Source organism: Belonocnema kinseyi, chromosome 2 (assembly GCF_010883055.1).
Source record: "Belonocnema kinseyi isolate 2016_QV_RU_SX_M_011 chromosome 2, B_treatae_v1, whole genome shotgun sequence".
Taxonomy (NCBI): Eukaryota; Metazoa; Arthropoda; class Insecta; order Hymenoptera; family Cynipidae; genus Belonocnema; species Belonocnema kinseyi.
In genome coordinates this window covers 116290514-116317826 of record NC_046658.1, presented here as the reverse complement: position 1 = coordinate 116317826, position 27313 = coordinate 116290514, and the positions used below count along the sequence as shown (strand labels likewise).

Sequence of the window (27313 nt, the reverse complement as noted above, 5' to 3'; positions counted from 1 at the left end):
TAAAAGCTAAACTCTTTTGTTAAAAATTAATTTTTTATTGTTGGAAGATTCATAATCTTAATTGAAAATACATTCCCCTTTAAAAATGTAACTACTTTGTTGAAAATAAAATTTTCAACTAAAAATGTAACTATCCCAGTATAAAATTTAACTATTTTTCTGCAATGCGATTTTTTTTGATAAAAATTAGTTTTTTAACGGAAAATGAAACTAGCATATTTTTGGTTCGAATGTTATCTTTTTTGGATGAAAATTCAACTATTAGGTTAAAAATTGATATTTTTGATTTAAAAATTAAACAAATTTTTTGAAAATGTATGTCATTTCTGGAAAATTTGTCGTTTTTGTAGAACATTAATCTTATTGGTTGAAAATTCATTTTTTTGGTTGATATAATATTCAACTATTCCAGTTAAAGATTCATAATTTAAGTTTAAAATTTATCAAGTTGGTTAAAAGTTAATTTTTTTGACTGAAAATTTAACCATTCCATTTTGAGTTGAAAATGGACCATTTCCAGTTCAAAATTCAACAATTAAGATGTAAATTTTTGTTTTTTAATAGAAAATTTATTTATTTCGTTGAAAATTCACGTATTTTGTTTTAAAAAATTCTTCTATGATAAATAATAGATGTTTTTGGTAGAAAATTATTTGTTTTTGAAATGTTAATCTCATTGTTTAAAAATTCTTCTTTTTGGTTGAAAATTCATGTATTCCAGTTCAATATTAATCATTTTAGTTGAAAATTCATTTTTTAGGTTATAAATAAATGTGCTTGATTGAAGAATAAACTTCTTTGTTTAATTTTATATTTTTTATTGAAGATTCATCACTTTAATTGAAAATTATTTTTTTTGTTGAAAAGTGAGCTATTTGGTTAAAAACTTCTTTTTTTTTATGATGAAAAGGAATTTTTTGACGAAAATGTAACTATTTTATTGAAAATTTGTTTCTTTTTTGTTAAAAATTTTTTTCTTAAACTGAACATGAAAGTACCATTTCAGTTGAATATTCCACCGAGTGAGTCACGTCTGCCCCGAAAGGAAAATGGCTCAATTGTGTAATAATAATAATAATAATTAATCGAAAATTTAATTTTTGACTGTAAATGCAATTATTCAAGTTTTGCTTTAAAAATGTTCTTTTTTAGTTGAAAATTCGTATTTTTTGGCTGAAAATTTATTTTCTTAACTTAAAACTTAATTATTTAAGTTAAAATTCATCAGTTAAGTGGAAAATTCACTTGTTTTACTAAAAATGTAACTATTTCATTTTCGGTTAAAAATTGATTTTTTTTTCTAGTACAAAATTCAACTATTTTGTTAAAATTCATGTATTTTGCTTAAATGTTTTATTTTTCAGTATAGAATTAATAATTTTGTTGAAATTTAATGTTATTTTTTAAAAATTTAAGTATATCAGTTAAATATTTCTCATTTTGTTTCAAAATGCAGTTGTTTGTTTTGAAGTTCCACTTTTCCAATTGAAGATTAATAATTTTATTCATGATTAAAAATATATTTTTTCGTTTTGCGACAAATATAAATGTTACTTATAGTTGACTCTGAAAAACCGGGAAATTACCGGATATTTAAAATCGTCCGCCGAATCGCCACCCTGTTTCTATTATTTCAGTGCGTATTTAAGCGAAAAAAAGAGGAAAAGGGTAAGTTTCTGTCAAACAGGGCAAAAGCCAGAATTCCGTGTAAAAAAAAACGGTTAAAGAGGGGCATATGAATTTAATCCTTTAAAGCTTTTCAAAAAATTGGTCATTATATTTTCAATGTGTGCCCTCAACGCTCCCGTACAATGTATTTTTGTTTGCCAGATATAACGATGCGAGCAATTGAAACCGATAAAGAAACTACGACTACAGTAATAGGCGTTTTTAATTGCTTTCGAATAATGTTGCCTCATATGAATACCCCGTTGGAAAGTGAATCTGAAAACGGTCACAGACTGGAGGGTTTTATACAAATTTACGAGCTGTGTTTGCACTACGCTAAGTGGCATTCAAATCACAATGTGATCAATTCAGCTTTAGAAACCCTCATTCAACTTTTGCAATTTCCCCAAAAGGATTTTGTGTCGGTCTTGCTGTCCAAGGATGGCATTGGTCACAGTAGAATTTCAGCTACAGAAAATATGGGGAGACTTTCTTTGGGTCCTATTAGTCTTTCTACGACCACGATGAGTGGTGGAACTTCTGATGCAACCTGGAATTTATTAGACTCAGATGTACCAGATATACCTGATATTACTCCTAAAGTACAAAAGTGGATCACAGATTCTGAGCAAGCTTTACCCTTGATTCAAAGGCCTCAGAAACAAGAAGTTCCCCGAGAAACTGATGATATTTCTGGGAAAATATTGGATGATTATAGCAATTTGAAAATTGGGACCATTGGCAGTATGTAGATTTATTTTTATTCCAAGATTTTATACATTTTTTTCTTATGTTTGAGTTTAGAGACCTTTTTATTGGTTTTCAAGAATTTATTTTGAGCAAATGTTCTCGAGAATATGCTCAGCATTTAAACTTGAACGGAGCATTAAAGAGAATTTAAAGCTTTGATTGTTTAAAAAAAATATTGATCATCATTAATACATATATTTTTACAACAAAAAATCTGGAGTGAAATAAATATATCCCTTTTTTTTAATTACAGAGTTGCTACAGGTCAGGTAATTCCAGAATTCAAATCATTTTGTAGAAAATTTATCTTTTTTGGATGAATTTAACTATTTTTGGTATGAAATTAAAAACCTTTTTGATTGAAAATTTAATTACTTAGTTGAAAGTATAACTGCTTGGTAAAAAATTCATTTCTTTGGTTGATGATTCATAATTTGAATCGAAAAACTTAGACAAATAGTACAGTGACTTTAATCTCTCTTTAGTCAATTTAAAGATTCTAAAAAGGGTACATTTGAAAAGTTAGGGAAAAAAATTTTGTTTGATTTTATTCTTAAATAACAAACTTTTGTATGGTCAATCTGAACATTTCACTTCAGTTGAAAACAATTTCAGTCACCAAGAATTGTGATATATTAAAACTTTGTTATTAACACATCATTTAGAATTATTATTTATTTTTTAAATCTTCCCTTCAAATATTTTCCATTTTAAATTATTCATTTTTTAAATCTTCAGCTCAAAAGCGGAAAAATAGCAGACAAATAAAAATAGTTTATTTTGCAATGCATAGTTTTAAAACTTTTTTATTTTTAAGGGTTGTTTGATTTTATTCTTAAATAACAAACTTTTGTTTGGACAATCTGAATTTTCTGCACCGACTTTTGCTCATAAAAAGTGCTTTAGGCGAATGAAAAAAATATTTTTTTTTCGTAGACGAAGATCTAGAAGATGGAAGTGAATTTGGCAGTGAAATTGAAAAATCGGAAAAGATTCCCGACTCAAGTTTACCGAGTCAGCACTCGAGACTGGAAGAAGAATATTTGGACTCTACAATAATATCGGCGGATTCGCCTCAAAGAAGTTTAGTGAATGTTCCGTATCCGGAATTCGATATTGGACGATTTTCAGGAGCAGAGGTTCCTTTAAAATATTGTTGTCGTTATTTGGCTTCTTCGTTTCTTTTGACAGGCAAAGTTGGCCAGTTAATACCGGATAAAGTTTTTCGCGTAAGCGTTAAATCGCTGGCGCTTACATGCATTGCTAATATTTTAAGGATATGTCCCGAATTATTTTTTATCACGGTTGCTAGAATACCAAACGAAGAATATCGACAAACAATATCGGACATTTTGCTATTTGCAAACCACTCTGATCCGCAGTTGAGAGGAAATGTATCCACGATTGTAGGATTTTTTCTAAAATCGTTTATTGCCAAGAATGGAGGTTCTTTTGAGAACAGCGAAGTCAAAAAGTTTGAACGCGATAATGGAAAACTGGAACTTTTGCAGGAGCTGATCGATTTGATATTAAAGGTAGGACAAATTTATTTTAGGCAGAGTGTAACCTACACCGAATCAATAGAAATTATTTTATTTTGAAAATATTCTCATAAAATTGTACAGAAAATTATTATGTCTAATAGTTTTCCTAAACATAATATATTCTACAAAAAATATTAAGAAGAGTAAATTAAATACTTTTTATATAAAGTAGATGTTTCTTGATATTACAGGATATGATTTTTATTAATAATAAATTATCATTTTTAAAATTTCTATAATTTCCATTTAAAATTATAATTTTGAATGTGGATTTCTAAAACAGTTTAATTGTTGAGGTATTGGAACTGAAGATTTTTGCTTCATAAGCCAAAATAAAAAATATTTCGTTTTAAATTTTTAAAATTTTCTAAAGTTTTCCATTTTCAAATTTCATAATGAAGTAGTTTGATGTTCAAATATTAAAAATATCAAAGCAATTTTACTATTAAATCTTCCAAAATTTCATGTTGAAAGTCTTGATAGTCAGTTTTAAATTGAATAATTTTAGATTTTATTATTGAAAATTGTTTGGCTTCAATTTTAAACGCACAAAATTTTATTTTGTTATATTCTTCGAAATCATAAAATATTAATGTGAAACATTTTATAGTTGGTCCAATTTTGAATTAAATGCCTCTAAAATAAATAAAAAATAATGAAAAATTAAAAAAATAATTGGTTGAATTCAACCCTTAAAAATAAAAATTTTTAAAACTATGCATTGCAAAATAAACTATTTTTATTTGTCTGCTATTTTTCCGCTTTTGAGTTGAAGATTTAAAAAAAATGAATAATTTAAAATGAAAATATTTGAAGGGAAGATTTAAAAAATAATTAATAATTCTAAATGATGTGTTAATAACAAAGTTTTAATGTATCACAATTTTCGGTGACTGAAATTTTTTCAGCTGAAATGAAATTCTTAATTTTTAATGTTTTTTCATTTAAAACTAATTTTTATTTTGAAATTTTTTCAAGAATAATTCAATTTTAAATGGAACTTATTTTTTATCTTAGAAAAATTTTTCTAATTAATTTTAATTTTTAATTATCATTTTTGCTATGTAAAAACAACTTAAAATTCTAGAAATTCAGAAGCTTTGAGTTTAAAACATTAAATTTAGTTTTCAATTACATATTGTCGAATTTAAATCAATTACAAATTATTTAATTTTGAACGCCTTTAATTAGAAATAATAAAATTTAAGTTCCTTTGAATTTAAAATGATCCCATGTTCAAAATTCTGATTTGAAAAATTCTAATTTTAACATTTTCAAATTGTCCTATTTCTGAATTTTTTATCCGAAATTATTCAGTTTACAGATTCTTCAATTCAAAATAAAATTATTCAAGTTTGAACGCTTTGATTTTGAAATTATAGAATTTCAAGACCTTTCAGATTATTTCAAAGGCTGAAAATTTCAAAACTATTTTATTTTTAATGTTTTTTTTAATGATGCAATGTCAATTCGTTTTTATCTTATTTAAAATATTATCCATTTTTTTAAATTTTACGTGATCCAAAATTGTTTCACTTGGAATTTTTTAAAATCAAAATTGTCTAATGTTTTTTTTTATGTAAACAACTTTTAATTCTCAGTTATTAATTAATAATTATTTTTTCAAAATTTTTTAGAACTTAACATTTAATCATTTGTCTGGATTTCTGTAATTATTCAAAATAAATTTACTCGAAAATTCCACTGTTTTTTTTCTTAAAAAACGTAATTGACTTTTTTTGTCAAGGCTATACAAGATATGAAAAAATTCAAACGAAAAACATGTTTTTTTAAAAAAAGTTCTAGAAAAAAATTATGAAATTTGTTTAACACTTTTTAAATTTTGTAATCAGTTTTTAGTCCATTATACCATTTTAACGTTTTTTGTCATTCTGAAATTTAAAAATATTCAACTTGAGGACTGGTATTGGAAAAAAATTTTTAATATTTTAATTTTAATTTGTAATTTTTCCGTTGTAAATGGTTAATCAATTATTTACTTTGACTTTCTTTAAATTTAAATTTTAGAATTTTGGATTGTTCAACTACATTTTAACATTTTTATCTTTAAATTCCTGAACGTTTTAAAAGGCTTTTATTTAAAAATGATTAATTTCTGCAGACTTGATATACGAACTGGTTTAATTCCGAATCTTTATTTAATACGTAACTGTTGAATTTTGAATGTTTTATTTTTATTTTTAATACTTTGAATAAAATTTTAAATAATACAATTTTTTTTCTGTTTTTAACATTATTCTCAAAATTAATCTTCTTATTTAACAAAAATTAATAATTATTTATAACTCACAAATTTTCGATTGTCATTTTTTAAATACCTTAAACTCTAAAATATTTGAATTTTTAGTGTTCAATAGTAAATTATTCAGTGAAAAAAATGTTTTGTCTTTTAAAAATATTAAATTGTTTAATTTTGACGAGTAAATTTATTTTATTGCAAGGAATTTTACAAATAAAAAAATTTGTGCAAGTTTGAATTCAACGATTTAAAAAAAAATTAGTTGAATTGTTATTTTTTTTTTTCAAACCAAAACGTAAACTTTGAACGTTACAATTTTAATTGTTCTATTTGAAAAATTTTAATTTACAAGTCAAATTTGAATTGGATGTATAGTAAAAATTTTTATAGAAAAAATTCGAGTAAGTTGAAGAAATATTTAGAAGGTCTGAAAAGATGAAAAATTAATTTCAAATTTCAAATCCGGCTATTCGTAACGAAATTTCGGTGCCAAAGCCCACGGATTAATTTGAAAGAAAATATACATTTTTGCAGATTTCGCACAGAAAATTTAGAAGCTTTTTCGGAATGATAAAAGGCTTCAAGAATAAATAAGAGAATATTTCAAACTTTTTACAAAGATTTACAGAATTACAAAAAATGAATCGGGAAGATTTTAAGGAAATATTTTTTATTTTTCATGATTAAAAAAAAAGTTACGAAGAATTCAAATCATTTGAAAAATATATATAGAAGTTCTGAAAAAATTGAAAACATAATTTAAAATTTGAAAAAATATAAAACTATTTAACTATGTAAAATAAAAATAATTTAGAAATTTTCAGTTTATATAAAAAATGTAAGCGTTCAATTTTTAATATTTTTAGCTTAAAATTGTTTAAAATGATTTGCAGTTTAGTTTTTATTACTTCAAATGGAAAATTTTTGGTTTTAGATTTCGAATTTTGTAATGTCATTAATCGTGAAAAATGTTTGTGAACCAGAAAAATACTGGGCATTTTTTGATCTCATTAAAACGGTCACCCTGTTATTCAAAATTATTTCTTTTCGGAGAGTTCAGTTTTCTATGTAAAAAATGGATATTTTTACATTTTCAACATATTCAACTTTATGTTCTTAATTTTATATAAATGTCTTTTGTTTAAAATGATTAATTTCAGAACGATAATTTTTCAAACTTGTTTCATTCAGAATTAGAATATTAACTCGGTAATTTTGAATGTCAAACATGAAAAGTTTTTGTATTAAGTTTGAAATATTTAAAATTAAATATTTTTATTTCAAAAGCGTAAAATTAAACACTGTTTCACTCAAAATTATGTATTCTGGAAGGTTTTAAGTTCAGAGACATTAAACATTGCACTTCTTTTCCGTTTTAAAAAGTTTGATTCTTGTTCATTCTTAAATATTTTGAGTTGAAATTTGTCAATTTCAACAATGTCAATATTTTAATTTGCTACCCTCAAGCGGGGTAATTTTGGACATCTGGGGTCAATTCGGACATTCCTAAATTGATAGTTTAAACAATTTATGGGATTTTTGACCAGAATCTAGAACTTAACTTAATAAATAATTAAAATATAAATACCTTATTTACAGGGATTGGAAGACAATTCCGCAATGACATGTAGACAGACATTAACTGCTGTTACTACTTTTATCAAGGATCTTTTAGAATCTTTAGAAAATCAATATGCGAAAGTGATATTGAGCTCACTTCCACGAATTGTAAATAATCCCTACTTTCTCGTTAGGGTAAAGTTAGTTGAGTTGCTGAGCGAGCTACCCTACATTACTATAGAACACGTAACGAGTGGAACTCACTTTCAAGAAAACGTAATTTCCGTTCTTGTCCAATTGCTAGGCGATCAGGATCAAAGGGTGAGATGTGCAGCGAGCAATGCTATCGTTAAGTAAGTTACTAGGAAAACAGTTTTCGAATTATCGTACATCACTCATGCCTCATTTTGTTTTAAAAAACATTTAATTGCAGAATAATTCCATCATTGTATTATCGACACCCGCAAGAAGACGCTGTAACTAGAAAAGCGTCTCTTCATACAGATCAGTATTTATCGACAGTAATTTCCGATCCCTTAGAGTTTTCAGCATCTTATGCAGAACACAAGCTCCTAATCAATAGTCTGATAAAACCCTACAATTCTTTATACGTTCCCAAGGAAACGCACTATTCTGAGAGAGTAGACGACGCTTTATCTCGAATAGTGAATCTGCTGATGGAAAAACTTACCGTTTTCTCATCGAAACATTTAACTTACGGTTGCTGTGAAGCCTTGAGTCTTTTAAGCGAAACTTACTTCACTACAGTATACTCAAGAGCTTGGGATTGTGTTTTATCAAAAAGCCAATCAAAGAAATCACACAAAAAAACGTCTAGCAAAGGAGATCTGAATGAAACTAATTTAGCTAACGATATGACACTTTCTATAGGCAATAGTTTAATGTCATTAGCGATCACTCTCTTATCATCATCACCAATAAGTTTAGATCTTGCTACTCACAAACATTTGCTATTACTAGTCGGAAATATTGCAGCAGGAATGGCCGTTTCTAATCTCAAACCTGGTGATTCAACGAGTAAAATAGATACTGATTCAGCGAAATTGTGGGGGCTGTATAAAGACAAGCAGATGTATCAACATTTAGAACTACTTTTGACACATGTCACTAGAGTTTTAAATATTTTTGTCCACGTTATTGACGATATTCAGTTAGTACAAGCTATTAGTAAATCTTCTCTTTCATCTTTGCCAACCGTACAAACACTGTCTCCCAAAAAGAAAGTTACACCTGAGCTTAAATCAAAAGATAAAATAGATAAGTTCCATATGTTAAGATTCGGTAAGGAGCAAATGGGAGCCTTTCACAATGTTCCTCATTATGTAAAAATGTACGAGAATCTTAAAGCTGCTCATGCCAATTATAATGTCACGTTGGTTTCCGAGGCTAGTGAAATGTACTTGTCTTTGCTGAATGCAACTTTGCAAGTTCTGTCGCAGCTTTTGGAAATTGCGACGATCGTCGAGGCTGGTAGAATAGCTGAGGAAGTTTTACACTATTTGCAAACTACTGTTGTTTTGTCGTCAACAAAGACAGTTCAGTGCGTTCAGCAGTTATTGAAATGCTTGTTTGGCACAAATCTCTGTGCTCAGTGGAGCGATTTCGATAAGCAGAAGAATTTTGATATGGCTGGCAGTTTTCGAGATGAGGACAAGGGATTCTATAATCAGTGTTTTCAAAAACCTGCGAGACAACTTTCTGAAACTATCAAAACTATTGGGAATAATTGCAGAGGTGGAAATGATCCGGATACTGGGTAAGTCAGTTTTTCTTAAAATTCCCCTATTTTCAAAAAACTTTCCCTTTTTATCTTTACATATATGATATTTGAAAATACAATATTTTTATTACGCGAATAATTCTCTGAAATTAGTGATTATACCCATTATTGAATGATAATTTAATTATTTTTAAATGTTTTGTGAATAAATAATTAACTCGTTTCCAGGGCTGAACCATTAAAAATACTCTTAAAAATATATAGTACTTTTTAAATAAGTAGTAGAAGGTGGACACTTTTTAGTTGGAAATTACAAAGTTAAATACCTAATTAAAAAATTTAATATTTCAAATTTATCAACTGCAATATTAAATTTTCTGACTTAAGCAATTTTTAATTTGAGTTTAAGAGCACTGAAGAGTAGGGCGAAGTGAAGATGCTAAAATAAATCAAATCGTTTGAGCTGAGGGAGAATAAAAACTTGTGGGACGGTATTCGACAAAAGTGAAAACAAATTAGTATAATTGAACGATTTCAAATTCGAAATATTTCCTTTCGGTTTAAAAATGATGAAGAATTTGTTATGATTATTATGATTATTGTAATATTATTCCTCATATTTGTGCACAGATTTTTTAAAAACTAAAGTTCAAAACATCGACAACAGTAATTTGGTGATAGTGACTTCTTTTTCGTTGAAGCTCCTTTGGTTTTAACGAATACATTCATCAAAACAAAACGAAAAGTTGAAAAAAGCTGTTTAGATTTCTAAGAGAGGTGTCAAGCCGGATTTTTTAAATAGGTTTTCAATTTTTTATAAATAAACAAATATGGTGAAAAAATGGCCATTTTATCTATTTGACGTTCACAGTGCTCGTCAATAACAAGAAAAGTGTTGAAATCGCCTAAGTTTCATAGAGTAATATTAGCTAAAGATGTTTTGCTACGATTTTCCATAATTATACGGTTTTTCTATTTATATTGCAAGAAATTTGAATGGAAAAAATATAATATTTGAAAAAAATTCTCTTAAGATTATAATACTTTATATTATAAACAAATTTAATGAAAAAATGCAGTATTCAGGTAATTTTCGACAGAAAAATTCGTTTTTTTCGTTGTACATTTTTATAAATTAGGAACTTTATGATAATTTTAGCAAAATTCATAATTTTTTGATTAATTTTATGGTTTTTCGTAAACAAATTTAGTAAACAAATAGATTATTTGGGCATTTGTCGACAGAAAAATTCGGATTTTTTCATTACAGTTTTTTCGGCTGGGAACTTTATTAGAATTTCAGTAACATTCATAATAAGTTGATAACTTTTATGATTTCTTTAATCAAATTTATTCAACAAATGCATTAATGAGGCATTTGTCTACAGATAAATTCGTTTTTTTTCTATGGCAAGTTTTTTAATTAAAATATTGAAAAAAAATTTTCTTTGACAGATGCCCGCGAATAATGCATTTATTTATTGAATTTGTTAAAAAAAAATATTTCGACCAATTATGACTTGCTGAAATTATCGTAAAGTTCCCCATTAAAAATGCATTTGTTTGAAAAAATCACAAAATTGATCAAAAAATTATAAATTTCAGTGCAGTTTTCATGAAGTTCCTAATTTAAAAAGTTGACATAGAAAAAAATATATGTTTAAATATGTATTTGTTTAAAAAAATCATTAAATTGATTAAAAAATTATGAATTTTTCTGAAGTTATCATGAGCTTCCTAATTAAAAAAGCTGACATAGAAAAAAAGGAGTTTTGCTGTAGAAAAATACCTGATTAATGCATTTGTTTATTAAATTTATTTGAAGAAATCATGAAATTTATCAACTTATTATTAATATTGCTGACATTGTCATGAAGTTCCCAACTGAAAATACTGGCATTGAAAAAACCGAATTTTTCTAACGAAAAATGCCCTAATAATGCATTAATTTTATTAATTTTTTTTTAAATCATAAGATTAATCAACTAATTATGAATTTTGCTCAACTTTATGAAAAATTTCCTAATTGAAACAAATTCTTTAAGGTGCTTCAGGGTGCCTGCCCTACCTGGGAAACTTGGAATTATCAGTTAATTTTTATGTACCTGGAAAACCCTGGAAATATCAGGTGATTTTTCTTGAAGTCAGGGAATTTTTTCAAAAGCGTACTTTTTTAATTACAAGATTAAATTGAATAACAGTGATTCTTCATTTGCAAAAGTAGCTTTATATTACTGTATTGGATTATTTTGTTTTTATTCAAATCAATTTTTCTCAATAAAAATTCAACTATTCTGTTTTTGGTTAAAAATTGAATTGCTTTAGTTGAAAATTCAAGTGTCTAGTTAAAAATTCACGTATTTCGTTAGAAATTTGGCCTTTCTGGCTGAATTCCATTCTTTTTCGTTAAAGATTTTAATCTTTTTTGGTTGAAATATCAACTGATCCATTTTTTGTTCCGCGTTCGTCTTTTTTTAATGAAGATTTAATTGCCTGATTGAGAGTTACTCATCGCATTGGTTGAAAATTAATTTTTTTCACTGAAAATTTAACTATTACAGTTGCAGCTTTAACTATTTTGTTGAAAATGTGCAATTTTTTGGTCAAAATTAATCATTTGGGTAGGAAATTAATTTTGTTGTTGAAAATTTAATGAGTCTAGTAAAAGACTCATAATTTTAGTTGAAAATTCATGTTTTTCGTTTCAAATTAAACTATTCCAGTTGAAAATTCATTATTTTAGTTGAAAAATCCTCACTTTGTTCAAAAATGTGACATTTAAAAAATTACATCCTTTTAGTTGGAAATTCATTTCTTTGGTTTAACATAATTTTTTTGCTTAAAAATTCAAGTATTGCAATTAAAAATGATTAATTTTAGTAATTAATTCATCTTTTTGGTTGAAAATAAAACTACTTGGTTAAAAGTTAAATTAAAATTGTTTTAAAAATAAATTTGTTTTTTTTTAGGGAAAAATAATTTTTTAACTGAAAATTTAGCTATTCCATTGCTGGTTGAAAACTGATCTTTTTTAGTTCAAAATTGAGCTATTTGTTTGAAAATTGATTTATATTAGTTGGAAATTCAACTGATTGATTGGTAATTAATGTAAATTTAAAAATAAATTTTTTGCTCAAAGAATTTTTTTGAAAATGTACAATAACATGTTGTTTTTTTGATTGAGTTATAAGAAAAACATTTTTAAAAAGTTGAATATGTCAAATTTGAAACTCATTCAGCTTGAACCAAAGAAACATTTTATAATTTTGCTTTTGCGGAAAAAAAACTTTTGTCGTGATTCAGGATTTTTGGGATCTCTTTCTTTTTGTGATTTTGGAACGTTATAAACACTACGAAAAAGAATATATCCAAAAAACATGTTTTTGTACATTTCCAACAAATTTTAAATAAGGCATACATTTTTTTTGTAAGTAAATCATTTTTTAATTGTAAATTTAAAAACGATAGCAGTTGTTAACCGATTTTAATTTTTTATCTTTACTTGTTTTGGATGCCGATATAAAAATTGTTGTCCTTTAGCTCAAACAATTCGATTAATTTGAGCCTTTTAACTTCGCTCTACTTGACCATATCAAAATTGTGTATTTGTTTAATTTTATTTTTTCTTGGACTTTTTTATACTATTGCGAATGGGTTTCCTTTTCGACATGTAAAAATAAATGTTTAATGTGTTACCTGTTTTTCCACTTTTTTCGTGAGAAGACAGCCCTTTTTCCCCCTTTTCAAGCTTCTTTTGCACTGTGATCCCTGGAATTTAAATTTCAACAGTTTTGTAGAAAATGTCTTTTTTGTTGGGTGGAGAATTCATTTCTTTTGGTAGAAATTTCATCTTTTTCGGTTGAAAATCGAAATGACTTAGTGAAAAATAATCTGTTTTGGTTAATGATGCAAATATTTCTTTAAAAATACCTTTATTCTTGAAATTTTATATTTTCAGGTTAAAAAATCATATGTTTTGTAGAAAATTCGCCTTTTTCAATTGGAATTTCAATATTTTGTATACAATTTTTTTTCTACAAAACTGTTGAGAATTCATCTCTTTTGGTAGAAATTTCATTTTTTTGTTGCTGTTGAAAATCGAACTTTTTGGGTGCAAAATAATCTGTTTTGGTTGAGGATTCAACTATTTGTTGAAAATTACCCTTTTTCTTGAAAATTAATATTTTCGTCTTAAAAATTCCACTATTTTACAGAAAATTAGTATTTTTGGGTTGAAAATTTAACTATTTCTTTAAAAAATGAACTTTTTTGTTGAAGAATCATAATTTTTGAATTAAAATTAAAATTATTTCTTGAAAAAAAGATCCTACTCCATCTTCACTCCATTGGGAATCGAAGTACAAAACTTTTGATTTCCGGTCAGGTGCTTTTCCAATCAAGCTATTAGAGGGATCAGAATAAGAACTCTTAATTCAAGAACATAACACCAATTTTTAGCTAGGTGTTAATGGTACAAGTAATTATTTCATAATTTTTAAATTTATTTGCTATATCATCAGAGGTTGTACCCTACCGACAGTAGATCAACTCTCCAAACCATGAAGACAGAAAATCCACATAATATCGATCAAGTTAAGAATCTTCAATAACAGAAAAATGCTTAACGTCTTAATAAGACTTTATCTATTTCCTCTAATAGCTTAATTGGAAAAGCACCTGACCGGAAATCAGAAGTTTTGTGGTTCGATTCCCAATGGAGTGAAGATGGAGTAGGATCTTTTTTTCAAGAAATAATTTTAATTTTAATTTAAAAATATTATTTTCCATCTAGTCTTATTAAGACGTTAAGCATTTTTCTGTTATTGAAGATTCTTAACTTGATCGATATTGTGTGGATTTTCTGCCTTCATGGTTTGGAGGGTTGATCTACTGTCGGTAAGGTACAATATCTGATGATATAGCAGATAAATCTAAAAATTATGACATAATTTTTGGTTCGAAATATCAACCGTTTCGTACAAAATGTGTCTTTTTGGGTTAAACATTAAAAAATTTAATTGAATTTTTTTCTTTCTCGGCTGGAAAATTTTTCTTTGAAAATTCAACTAATTGTTTGAGTCGTTTTTTCCTTTGGTTGAAAATTAACTTTATTTAGTCGAAAATTGATCCTTTCGTGTTTAAAAACCAGGATTTTTAAAAAATTGGATTTTTATTTTGAAAACTCGGCTCTTTTGTTGAAAATTTATTTCTTTTCGCCGAATTTTTATCTTTTTTAGTTGAAATTCAACTATATTTTTGAAGATGCAATATATTTCGACTTGAAATCTTAGGAATATGGTGCTTACAACAAGTTTATCCCAAGGAATTGATTTCCATACTATTCCCCTATTTTCCTGAAAAATCACTTTATTTCTCCTGTTTTGAGAGCATTTTCGGCTGTCAAGCATGTAAGTTTTAAAATTAAATTTTTCCGAAAAAAGATCTACTCTCTTCGTTCTACTGGGAATCGAACCACAGAACTTCCAATTTCCAGTCGTGTTATTTTCCATTAGGGCCATTTGACGAGTGGGTCACGTGACCAGATTCCTACCTTACCGCCGCCTTTCATATTTCCCAACTTATTTTCACACGCAGCGCCACATCGAGTTAAAAATTTGGGATAATAAATAACAAGTACTAAGAAAGGTGAGCCTGGTTCTAAACTTTAATAATTATAAAAAAAGCAAAAAAAATTATTCACAACAAAAAACTTGTTTCATAATTATACAAATTTAAGATCAGACCCACAATTCTTAGTGCTTCTTGTTTAATATCCCGAATTTTCAACTCTATTTAGCGTTTCGTGTGAATATAAGTTGGGAATTAAAAAAATTGGCGGTCAGGTAGAAATCTGGTCACGTGACTCACTCATCACATAGCCTTAAGCTGTTAGAGAGATTGAAAGAAGAATCTTTTTTCAGAAATACACGCTATCTCAAGCCAGCTGTTACATTTATGATACGAGTAATTTAAAGGAATCTGTATTATCATTCGAGATAGTTACCATCAATCAGTGTAGATATCTTTTTCATTACCGTGAAAATAAAAATCAATTTATCGATCAAGTTAACTCTTCAAATAACAGAAAATACTTAACATCATTTTCAGACTGGATGAAAAATAAATTTAAAAAAGTATTTAATTAAATTTTGTCTAAAAAAGTATCTTCTCTCTTCGCTCCACTGGGAATCGAACCACATTTCAGTAGAGAGTAGATCTTTTTCAGCAAAAATTTATTTACAAATTTATTTTCCATCTAGTCTGAAAATGACATTAAGTACTATATTTTCCGTTATTTGAAGCGTTAACTTGATTGATGGTAACTATCTCTATAGATAATATAGGTACCTTCAAAGTATGTAAGTTGGAAAGCTTTTGATGCTAGAAATAAATCAATATACAATAGACACTAACTCTAACTTTCAGATGGATTGGTCTCCTAAGAAGAAGAGGAGAACGGAAAATGATGTCCATCTTTAAAAACTTGCCGAAGACTCTAGACAAGAAATCATCCGTTGCATCCTACATTCGACTTTTTGAACCAATGGTTATTAAGTCATTGAAACAATACACTGTCACTAGTTCTATACCTTTACAGTGTCAAGTTCTCATGCTTTTGAGTCAATTGGTTCAACTTCACATCAACTACTGCATGCTAGACTCTGACCAAATATTCATTGGTTTCGTGATAAAACAATTCGAATTCATCGAAGAGGGCCAAATACTAAAATCCGAGGATCTCCTCCCAAGAATCTTTGAATTCTTAGTTCGTTTATCCTACGAGAAATACCATTCCAAAAATATAATCGGTGTTCCAAAGATTATTCAGTTATGCGATGGACTTATGGCGAGTGGACAGCCACCTTTGACTCACTGCATCCCAGCTCTCGTTCCGATAGTAGAAGACATTTTTCTAGCACGCAGTCCAAGTTCCAATTTAGCGGAACAGAAAGAGCTGGAAACGACTCGAGAAGTTTTGATTTCGATGCTCTTAAGACTGGTAGAATACCATCAAATTATTGAACTCTTGACCATTTGTTTAACAGAGTCTAGGTTTAATAATGACGGGAACGGTGAAGAGAAATGGAGAAGATGGTCAAGATCTGTGATGGATACTCTTCTTCCAATGTTAGCAGCAGGGAAGGTTAGAATCGAATCCAAAGAAGCTCATGCAGCTCTCGTAAAGCTCTGTGCGGCTGTTTCACCAACCGTCTTTCGACCAGTAGATCCTCTTTTAAAAGTATTATTAACAACTCCACCTTCCGTGGACGACCGGATTATAAAACTAGAACGATGGCTTGGCATGGTCAATATCGTCTTACTGTGCTTAATCTCTTACGCTAAAGAGGAAGCCATGCTCGCTAGACTCTCAGATGTCAGTCCGAACATAACCGATTTATCAGATGTTGTTCTTCTACCAGAAACAATTCAACAATCCAGAGACCCGTTGAATGCACTCGGAAAGCAACTGCTCGAAATGCAACCGGACAGAATACTGGCTAGATTTATATTCAGGGTGATAAAACTCATAGGCGTTAAAATGTCTGATCTTCAAGTTTCTGGACTTAGATGCAGCTTGCCAATGGCTAATTCGACTAACGAGTACTTTGTACACCAATCAGCTCTGTTTTTGCAACTCTGCATTCACATGTTTGAATCTGGCAGTCATTGCAAAGTGGCGAACGCGACAGTGCAAATGGTCATTGGCAGGGACGTCCCAGATGAGGAAAGAATTTCCGTGGCTGACTTAAATACAACAATGATTGATGTTGGTAACTCATGGCCAGTGTTGACTTGCCAGTGGGCATACCTGATGACCTTACTGAGCTACAGCGAAATGAGTTTTTGGTCAGAAGTTTTAGGTATACGCAGTCTAAGTTCTGAGTCTTCAAATCCCTTTTCGATGAAAGAAGACTCTAGAAATAATGTGATTAACCTGGATATTATCAGAAGAGGAGGGACCATATTGTTTTGTGATTTCGTCTGTGAGAACCTGAATGATGCAGAGCCTTTGACTTGGCTTTTGGTGAATCATATAGAGGAGACTATTCATTTGGCAACTGAACCACCAGTCAGAGAACTCGTTGCAGTGGCTGTACATAGAAATTCAGCAGCAAGTGGTCTTCTTGTCCAGGCAATTGCAACCAAATGTTTGGATTTGTCAAAACCAACTTTTGTAAAACGCCTGCTTTTGTGTGTTGAAGGGGCTCATCATTCTCAAAGTGGTTCTGTAATTGTAGCCCTCGTCCCGAGATTGCTGACCTCGAAGTACTTAGCACTCTCCAGAATGGCAGCGAACATTGTTAGTCGCAGAGTAGAAATTTTATTGACATTGGCCATTGAAGACGTTAAAGAACAGTTGCCTAAGGATGAGTTTATTAAGATAATGGATATTCTGCATACGACTAAACTCGCGAAGAAGTATGGCGGCCTCGTGAGTTTGCTGAACAAACTTGGTACTCAGCACTACGATCTCTCGCCTCTGCAACTCGATCAGTGCCGTCCATTAAATCCGTCTGCAGTCAAAAGTATCCAGCTAGATCGTAACTGGTTCCTCTCTCAGATTAAATTACGCTGCTGCTATTCGAGTGCAAACGGCGGATATTCGGAATCTGCGCAGTTGTTGAGTAATTTGAACTTTGAGGAATGCAGTGGTATCTTCTCTTGCCAAGAGTTCAACCCGAAGATATTGAAGGAGTGTATAAAGTTGGGGGTGAGACTTACGATCGAGAAGTGTCAGGAAGAGGAGTTTAGTGCAAGAACAAGGGAACAGCACTTGGATTTCAAAGAGAGTGCACTATACTCTGCAGCTAAGGAGTCTTTGCTGCTTCGGGTGCAGAATGTTAATGAGTTAATTCCAAAGCCTCATTGTATATTCAATCTTCAGAAGAAAGAAGCAACAGCTAAGGAAACAAAATACGCGACAAGATTTTCCGAATTGTTGGAAGACACGATTTATCGGGAGGTTCTTTTTACCATAATCCCCGGAATAACAACTTATCTTGAAACTTTGTGTAAGCTAGCAAAATATAATCTTTCTGGGGTGGATTCAAAGTTTGAGGAAGATTTGGCAAAGTTCGCTACGCTTTGCTTAGAAACGACTCACTGGATTATCGACAACCATGAGACTGGTAAAAGGAAATTAAAACCTGCTGAAGTTGAGATGACTTTAAGCTGTGCCAAAGAAATTTTGAAGAATGTGAGACTGAGTAAAGTTCTAGGTAGCGATGTATATTATTCCTGGGTTTGTTCTATGACAATCTCATTGATGAGGATTGTTGAGCATTTTCAGACCAACGAGACTTTGCCGTTAATTGAAAGCTGCGGATTAGAACCTGCTTTCGAAAACGAGGAAACTAAACCATATGCACAAGCCTGTATACGAATGGCTACTTTAGTTTCATGGCACGAGAAGTACAAAGCTGAAGACTGTTCGCAAAACATTCCATTGTTTTTGCTAGATCCCATAGAGAGCCTTATTGTTAGTATAAGTAGACTACCTTTAGTAAACTCTTTCGTTCTGACACCACCTCTAGTCTGGAAAAATGGATGGCAAATGACTGGAACGGGTCCGACTAAATGCAGTTTTCCGTTACTTTCTTCGGAGTCGAATTTCCTTCATGAAGTAGATATTCTAGAACAGTTTGTGTATCGAGTGACTCTCTTAGGCTGGTCTTCCAGATTGCAATTTGAAGAAGTCTGGATGGCACTTCTCAGTGTGCTAAACATTTTACAAAATGAAAAGTTACCTCCTGAAGATCTGGCTGATTTGAGTCATGCTGCTGGTTTAGCAGTTCAAGCCATAACGAGATTATTGATGCAAAGTATGCTTCTACCCTGTCCTGGAAATCCAGAAAATAGCCGTCCAATTCATCATTCACGTGATCCTCAATTATCCCTTCATAAAATAAGTTCTCAGAAGTTATTCTTCATTCAAGACTTGCTGGTGTGGAAGTACGAGTCTGCTAATGATTTCAAGGTTATTGGTAGCCTATCTTTAGATAATATCTTCTGCAGGGGAAACATAGAACGGCCTACGAATTTAGATAAATTCACCTATAGTCAACTTTCGGTGGCTTATTTGTGGTCGTTGTGCTACTTGCACGAAGATAAGTTGAGCTCGTCTGTTTTGACGCTCAAGAACCTGAGGAATGATGCATTGATTTCATCTTCTTTGGACATAGATTCGTGTTTACGGTTTCTTTTGGAACTGTATACATCATGGATGAGTTCTCAGATGAAAATTCCATTAAGGCTTTTAAAGGAAGTTGTTCGATCGATACTTTCAATTTCGGAATTGTTTGTGGAAAGAGTGCAGTATAAATGGATGCTTGATTCTTGTTTGGAGTTGCTGAAGAATCATCCAGTTGAAGATGAAATATTACACCAGTATCTGGTTATCGCTATCTGCAAGGCTGCTGCGGTTCTAACACCTTTGGTATGTAGCTTTGTCAGCATGGTAGATATAACTAAAAATCTCAAAAAACGAAGCACTTCTTCAAATTTGAATAGCAAAATTTTATTTTTAAGATTTAACCCTCAACTGTACACTCCTTTCTGGCTCCTACTAAAGGTACATTGGTGCGAATCTAGCTTTTGCATTTTCAACTTCGAATATAGAAAAGAAGATTGAGACTAGAAAGATGTTACACACATGTCTTTTGTGTGACTTTTCCTGCTGAATCTAATGGTTCTATAGAAATTTGGATAATAATTAATTTTCCTCATGATAATTTGTTATAGATAAAGCGGCGTTTTTGAAAAATAACTTTTTTGGAAAAAATTCGCCATTTCTTTGCATTTTATTCAAACTAATTAAACTTTGCGGGATTTTGCAGTTAAAGGAAAATATTTAGTATTACAACAATTACATAAAAATCTTTTTATTTAGAATCTGATGGAAAAAATACATCTTTGTAAAATTTATTGGAAATTATTATGAAAAATCGATAAATAACACATAAATGTACATAAACATACTTACATTTAACAAACGATCAAAAATTCTTTACTTGAGAACAATATTTAGAAATTCCCGCTCGCAACACTTTACCGCACGTAAAAGGCACACAGGTGCTGATTCGCATCAATTCGATTTTCTGGTCCTTTTATCTCTGAGAGATCAACGAAACTGGAACTAACCGGACTTGGGCTTGAAACCTTGGGGTTCGGGCATATTTCTCGTGGTGGGGATAATCCTGTACAGCTGTCTATGGTCAAATTCTACCAAATTTTCACAAACGACGGTGCGAATTCGCACCAGTGTACCGTTTGAGGGTTAAATGATCAATAAAAATAGTTTAAACAAGCCGAATTATACGATTTATACTACGATATAATGTATGATATTCATAAATAGGAATGTTTTTTTCAATATGCTGCGACAATAATATATAAGGAATGTTGACATTAAAATAATTTTTATTGACTTTGAATTACAAGAAAATATTTAAAAGTGATATATTGCTATTTTTCTGACAATACAATTTTTTTCGGTATTTAAATTATCAGAAAAAGTAGTTCGAAGCAAGTGGATTTGTACCTGCATATGAATAAATTAATTATGGAACTTTAGAGGAGTTTTTTTGACTCCCAAAATAAAGTTTTCATTCCTATTAAAACCTCGTGCTAACAATTTTTTTTCAAAACGCTCTAATGCTCAGCATTTGAACTGTAACAGAGAATTTTCTTAGGGCATTCAAGAGAATTTCAAACATTTAGTCTTTAAACAAGTATAAATCATAATTAATACATATATTTTTACAAAAATATTTCCGAGTGAAATAAGCACATACTTTTTTAAATTACACAGTTGCTACAGAGAAAGTAATTCTAGAAAGTTAACTACTTGGTTACAAATTAAACTCTTGGTTGAGGATTTAAACTATTTTGTTAGAAATTCAACTATTTATGGTATAAATATAGAATACTTTTTGGTTTAAATATCAAATATAACATTTTTCATTGAGAATTTATCCTTTTTGGTTGAAAATTCAAATAGTTAGCTGGAAGTGAAACTGATTTGTCAAAAATTCATATATTTGATTGATGATTCATCATTTTATTTGACAAACCTCTTTTTTGTTTATAATTTCATTATTGTTTTGAAAATCATCTGTATTAATTGCAAATTTAACTTGTACATACTTGGTTCCAAATTTATCTTCTTAAGTTGAAAATTCAAATATTTGGTTTGAAAATTCTGTATTTGATTGAAAATGCGAATTTGTGGGAGAATATTTAAGCTTCTTGATGGCTAATTCCTCTTTTTGGTTGAAAATTTTTTATAAATTCAAATATGTTGTTGAAAAATCACGTACTTTTTTAAAAATTCGTCTATTTTGGTAGAAAATTCATCTTGTTGGTCAAAAAATGATCTTTTGGTTGAAAATTGCCATTTTTAAATAGAAATTTAATATTCTTGTTTAGAATTTATAATTTTTCGTTAAAAATGAATTTTTTTACTGAAAATTCATTTGATTCTATTTTCCGAAAAAATTGATATCTGTTTCAGGTAAAAATTTATTCATTTGTTGAAAATCCATCTTTTTATGATAGAAGGGTACTCTCAATAGCTGAAACTTCATCCTTTTGGTTAAAAATTAATTTCTATTGTTGAAAATTTAACTATTTTGTTCAAAATTTATTTGACAAACTGAAGATTTAAGTATTTTATTTTTGGTAGAAAATTGATCTTTTTAGTTGAAAATTCACGTATTTGGTTCACAATTAAATTTGTTTAGTTGAATATTTATAATTTTAGTTGAAAATTCACTTTAACTCTTCCATTTTTTGTGGAAAATTAATCTTTTTTGATAGAAATGTAATGTTTTACGTTAAAAAAATATTCTGATTACTAGAAAATTTAACTATTCTATATTTTAAGAGTTAATTTCTTTGGTTAAAAAAAAAAGTTTAGTTAAAAATTCGTTTTTTTTTTTAATAGAAAATTCATCTTTTTTTCTTAGCATTTACTTTTATGACTGCAAATTTAACTTTTGTAGTTTTTGTTTGTAAATTTATCCTTTTTAGTTGAAAATTTATATATTTTATTGAAACTGTATCTTTTTTTTGTGTAGAAAATTCATCTTTTGGGTTTAAAATTGAATTATAATGTTAATAATGAATTTTTTTAAATTGATTATTTGAACTAAAAATTTGATTCTTTTTTTGTTAAAAAAATCATATTTTTATGACGAAAAAAAACTATTTCGTTGAAAATTCGTTTTTTTTGTTTGAAAATTTATTTTTCTACCATTTTAATCAAAATAAAAAAATGAGCATTTTTTTGTAGAAAATTAATCTTTTGGGTTGAAAATTCTACTAACTATTTGATGAAAAATTCATATTTTTGGTTGAAGATTCGTCATTTTAGGTAAACATTCATTTCTTAGGTTCAAAATTTATCTTTCTGATTTGAAAACTCAACTAGAAAGTGTGTAAAACGTATTTAGAAACAAATTTTCTTTTGCATTAATATTATTAATCTTTTAGGAGTAAGGTTGGTTTTATAATACGTTTTCTATCACTTTGACTTCTTTTACCATTTAAATTGAGCGCCCTTTCCAATTTGAAGTGATACATTTACCCGCGAAATTTAAATAATGAAATTATTATAAAGATAGAAAATACGACCTTTTATATTATATTTCAAAATGCTTATAATTGCTCATTCAATTCTTAAACCACACAAAGTCTTCATAACACTAAGCTTTGTGTGTGTAAAGAAATTCAAAATTGAAGATATTCTTCATGCTTGAAAAATTTGATTTCTATATCTTATCTTCTTACTTCTGCAGGATGTGGAAGTTTTGGAAAGGATTAGACGCTTATTGGATGCGAGTCTTAAGTCCGGGTTTTTACCTACAAGGATATCTTCTTTGCATGGAATGTTATATCTTTTACAAAGTGCTGTGTTGGCAAATTGTGAGGATACGATGAATGCTGTACATCCACTGGCGATAGAGTACATTCAAAAACATATCGACGTTCAGGATTCTAACAGGTATTGTTCATAATTGATTTTTATGATTAATTAATTGAAAAAATGTGTTTGTACTATTCAATCCGTTTTCTGTATCCGTAATTTCATGAATCTTATTTACATTTTAATTAAAATGAATAATTATTTTTATTCGAAGTGTCCTACGTTGTCTCGCTAAAAAGGCAATCAATTTATATTAAACGTTTGGATAGAATTGCTATTGATTTTCATCGAAGCGAAATGAATAAGTGTCCAATAATTACTATATATTTCTATACTTTTTTTTTGATAAAAATTCAAATCAAGCTTATCCAGAGTGGCGACTTGGCAGGGAAAATTCGGAAAATCACCGGGAAAATTTAACTCTTTTGCTGAACATCCATTTTTAAATATTAAGAATTCGATTTTTAACGGAAACTTCAACTATTCTATTTTTGTTCGAAATTATATCTTTTTTGAATGAAAATTCAACTATTTGATTGAAAACTGATATTTTTTATTTAAAAATGAAACTATTTGTTTGAAAACTTATGTACTTTTTGGAAATTTCGTCTTTTTTGTAGAAACATAATCTTTATGTCTAAAAATAAAACTAGTTTTTATAGTATATATAAAATTTACCTATCCCAGTAAAAAATTGAACTATTTTGCTGAAAACCCGTTTTTAAAAATTAAGAATTAGATTTTTAAGGGAAAGTTCTACTATAATATTTTTGGTTGAAAATTTATCTTTTTTAGATGAAAATTCAACTATTTGATTGAAAACTGCTATTTTTTATTTAAAAATTAAAGTATTTGTTTGAAAACTTATCTACTTTGTGGAAAACTCGAGGAAAAATTAATCTTTTTTGTAGAAAAACTAATCTTTATAATTAAAAATTCATCCTTTTGGTAGATATAAAACTGACCTATTCCAGTTGAAGATTCACCATTTTAGTCGAAAATTCATTAGATTGGTTGCAAATTAATTTCTCCAAAAAACAAATTAACTGTAGTATTTTTGGTTGAAAATTGATCTTTCCTAGTACAAAATTCAACAATTTCGTTGAAAATTCACGTATTTGGTTAAGAAATCGATTTTTTGTATGTAGAAAATGATCCTTTTTTAAAAAGCTAATATCCTTGTTTAAAAATTCTTCTTTTCGGTTAAACATTGAAGTAATTTATTTATACATTTATAATTTTAATTGAAAACTTATATTTTTGGATTAAAATTCCACTATTCCAGTTGAAGATTCATCATTTCAGTTGAAAATTCATCAGTTAGGTTGAAAATTAATTTTTTAAACTAAAAATGTAATCATTCCACTTCCTGTTGAAACTCCTTCTAGTTTTTAGTTCAAAATTAAACTATTTGGTTGAATATTTGTCTTTTTCAATTGAAAATTGAAGTATTTTTTTTTAAACTCATGTATCTTATTGAAAATTTTTATTTTTTGGTCAAATATCAATCTCTTTGTATGAAAATTAATCTTTTTGTTTAAAAATTCATCTTTTTGGTTGAAGATTCAAGTATTCCATTGAAATATTTATGATTTTAGTTAAAAATTCATCTTCTTGGTTTAAAATCAACTATTTCAGTTGAAGATTCATAATTCTATTTAAAAATTCATGTATTTTGTAATTTTTTGCTCTTTTGTGTTGAAGGATGTTTAGAATAAACGTCATGAAGTAAAATAAATGTTTGCGTTTTGCTGCAAATATGAATATGTTACTTTTAGTTGACCGGGAAAATTGATAAACTTGAACGGGAAGGATGGGTATACGATTTCTCAACAGATAGAATTTGATAGAAATATCGAAGATTCTGGATTCTTGAAAACCTGGAATTCTCCTTGAATTTGTTTTTACCTTGAAAACATGGAAATATCCTTGAATTTTCCATGAGAAATAGTTATTTATTATCCTTTTATATTATATTATATTATTATTTATTATTATATTATTTTTTATCCATTTATATTATTATCCTTTCAAAACAGTTATTTTATTGAAATACGCGAAGTAATTCAAATCTTTTAGTCTATTATAAAAGAAAAATCTCATTTAGAAGAAATCTTACTATAGAAAACTTTGTTGCTTATCAAGATATTATTTATCTTTTACTCATTACATAATAAATAAAGAGATTTCTAAGTATTTTTGTAGATTTTACAAATTATTTTCTAGATTGCAATGAATAGACTTTAATATCGTCCATAATTTAATCAGTTTTTAATTTCGTATCCGCTAAATAAGATTTAAAGGATTTCAAAGATGGTAAAACATTTCGAAATTTTGAAACGATTTCAACAGGTTTCAAAACATTTTAAAAGATTTGAAAAGATTTCGTTAAGATTTCCAATATTTCAATGATTTCTACGAATAAAAAAGATTTTACAAGCAATGAATTAAGAAAATTTTCACAAATATTTCAAAAGATTTGGAAATATATTTTACAAAATTTTTTTAAATCTTACAGACATTTCATAAAGATTGCAAGGATTTCAAAGATTTAAAAAAGGCGTGTACACAAGATTTACAAGATTTTATAAAGATTTTGAACATTTCCAAAGAGTTTAAAAAGGTTATAGTAACTCAGATTTCTAATATTTCAAAACATTTTAAAGATTTTAATCAATTGCAAATATTTCAATGATTTCAAACAAATACAAAATATGTTACAAATTTTACAATGATATTAAAGTATTTTAAAGTTTTAAATAAATTTGAGAAGATTTCAAAAGATTTCTATGATTTCAAACAAGCACAAAAAGATTTATAAACCAAGATTAAATAAAGCTTTCACAAAAATTTCAAATATTTCATAAAAATGTCAAACATTTCAAACAATTTCACAAATATTTTAAGGAATTCAAAGACGACTTATTTTGGAACAAAATTAAGAATTTGTTTATTCAATGTTCTGATTTCATTAAAAATTTTTGACAAACACAACATTTTATTTTCACATCTATAACAAATGGTTATTTCCAAATTTGATGTAAAAAAAGATAGAATTTATAGAGTTTTCCCTGTTGCAAAACATGGGATTTGATACATTTTTTTAGGATAAGATTTCATAGAGTTTCAATGAGAAACAATTGATAGAAAAGTATATGAGTAACTCAACAGATAGAATTTGTTAAAAATGTCCAAGATTATGAAATATAGGATTTGATGCAAGTTTTCAGTGGATAATATTTGATAGAATTTTAATAAGAAACTATTGATGGAAATGTATAAAATTTCTGGATGGATAAAATTTGATAGAAATTTCTGAAATTTCAGAAGATAGGATTTAATATAAGATGTTTGTGAATAAGATTTGACATAGAGTTTCAATGAGAAACTGTTGATAGAAAATTATACGATTTCTCAAGATAGAATTTTATAAAAATATCCTAGACTTCGAAACACAGAATTTTATATAAGTCTTGCACTGATAAGATTTGATAAAATTTTAAGTCAAATATGATGCTAGAAAAGTGGAAGGGCTGATAGGTTTGGATTTGTGGAGTTTGTATGATTTAATTTTATAGGATTTTTATGAAATATGTTTATAGAATTTGATTTAAATTTCCCTACTTGATACTTCTTGATTACATTTTTTCTGAATGCATAGAATTTGATTCATTCTCACGTTTTCTCTGGATAGAGAATCTATCAAATTTGATAAATTTTCATACTTTTTGCAGCAGGAAACTTTGTTTGCTAATACTTTTCCTTAAGGGCATGTGACACAGCTAAATACCTATATTACCGACCACAGTTTTTCAGTTCACTGAATGTTTTTTTGAACCTGAGAACATTTTTTGTAAATAAAA

The 27313-nt window shown here is 28.3% G+C and overlaps 1 protein-coding gene across 2 annotated transcripts in view; it reads left to right on the top strand.

The window, feature by feature from the left end:
- LOC117167146 (huntingtin) overlaps positions 1-27313 on the top strand; it is a 52095-nt gene that overhangs the window by 8869 nt on the left and 15913 nt on the right. For both annotated transcript variants that reach the window (XR_004466360.1, XM_033351859.1), the window contains exons 5-10: positions 1831-2412; positions 3355-3953; positions 7822-8135; positions 8216-9559; positions 15950-19961; positions 23323-23528. Coding sequence is in view for 1 of the 2 variants with exons in the window: in XM_033351859.1 (XP_033207750.1) it covers positions 1831-2412; positions 3355-3953; positions 7822-8135; positions 8216-9559; positions 15950-19961; positions 23323-23528 (7057 nt within the window). In the remaining variant the exon portion in view is untranslated. The remainder of the gene's footprint in view (positions 1-1830; positions 2413-3354; positions 3954-7821; positions 8136-8215; positions 9560-15949; positions 19962-23322; positions 23529-27313) is intronic.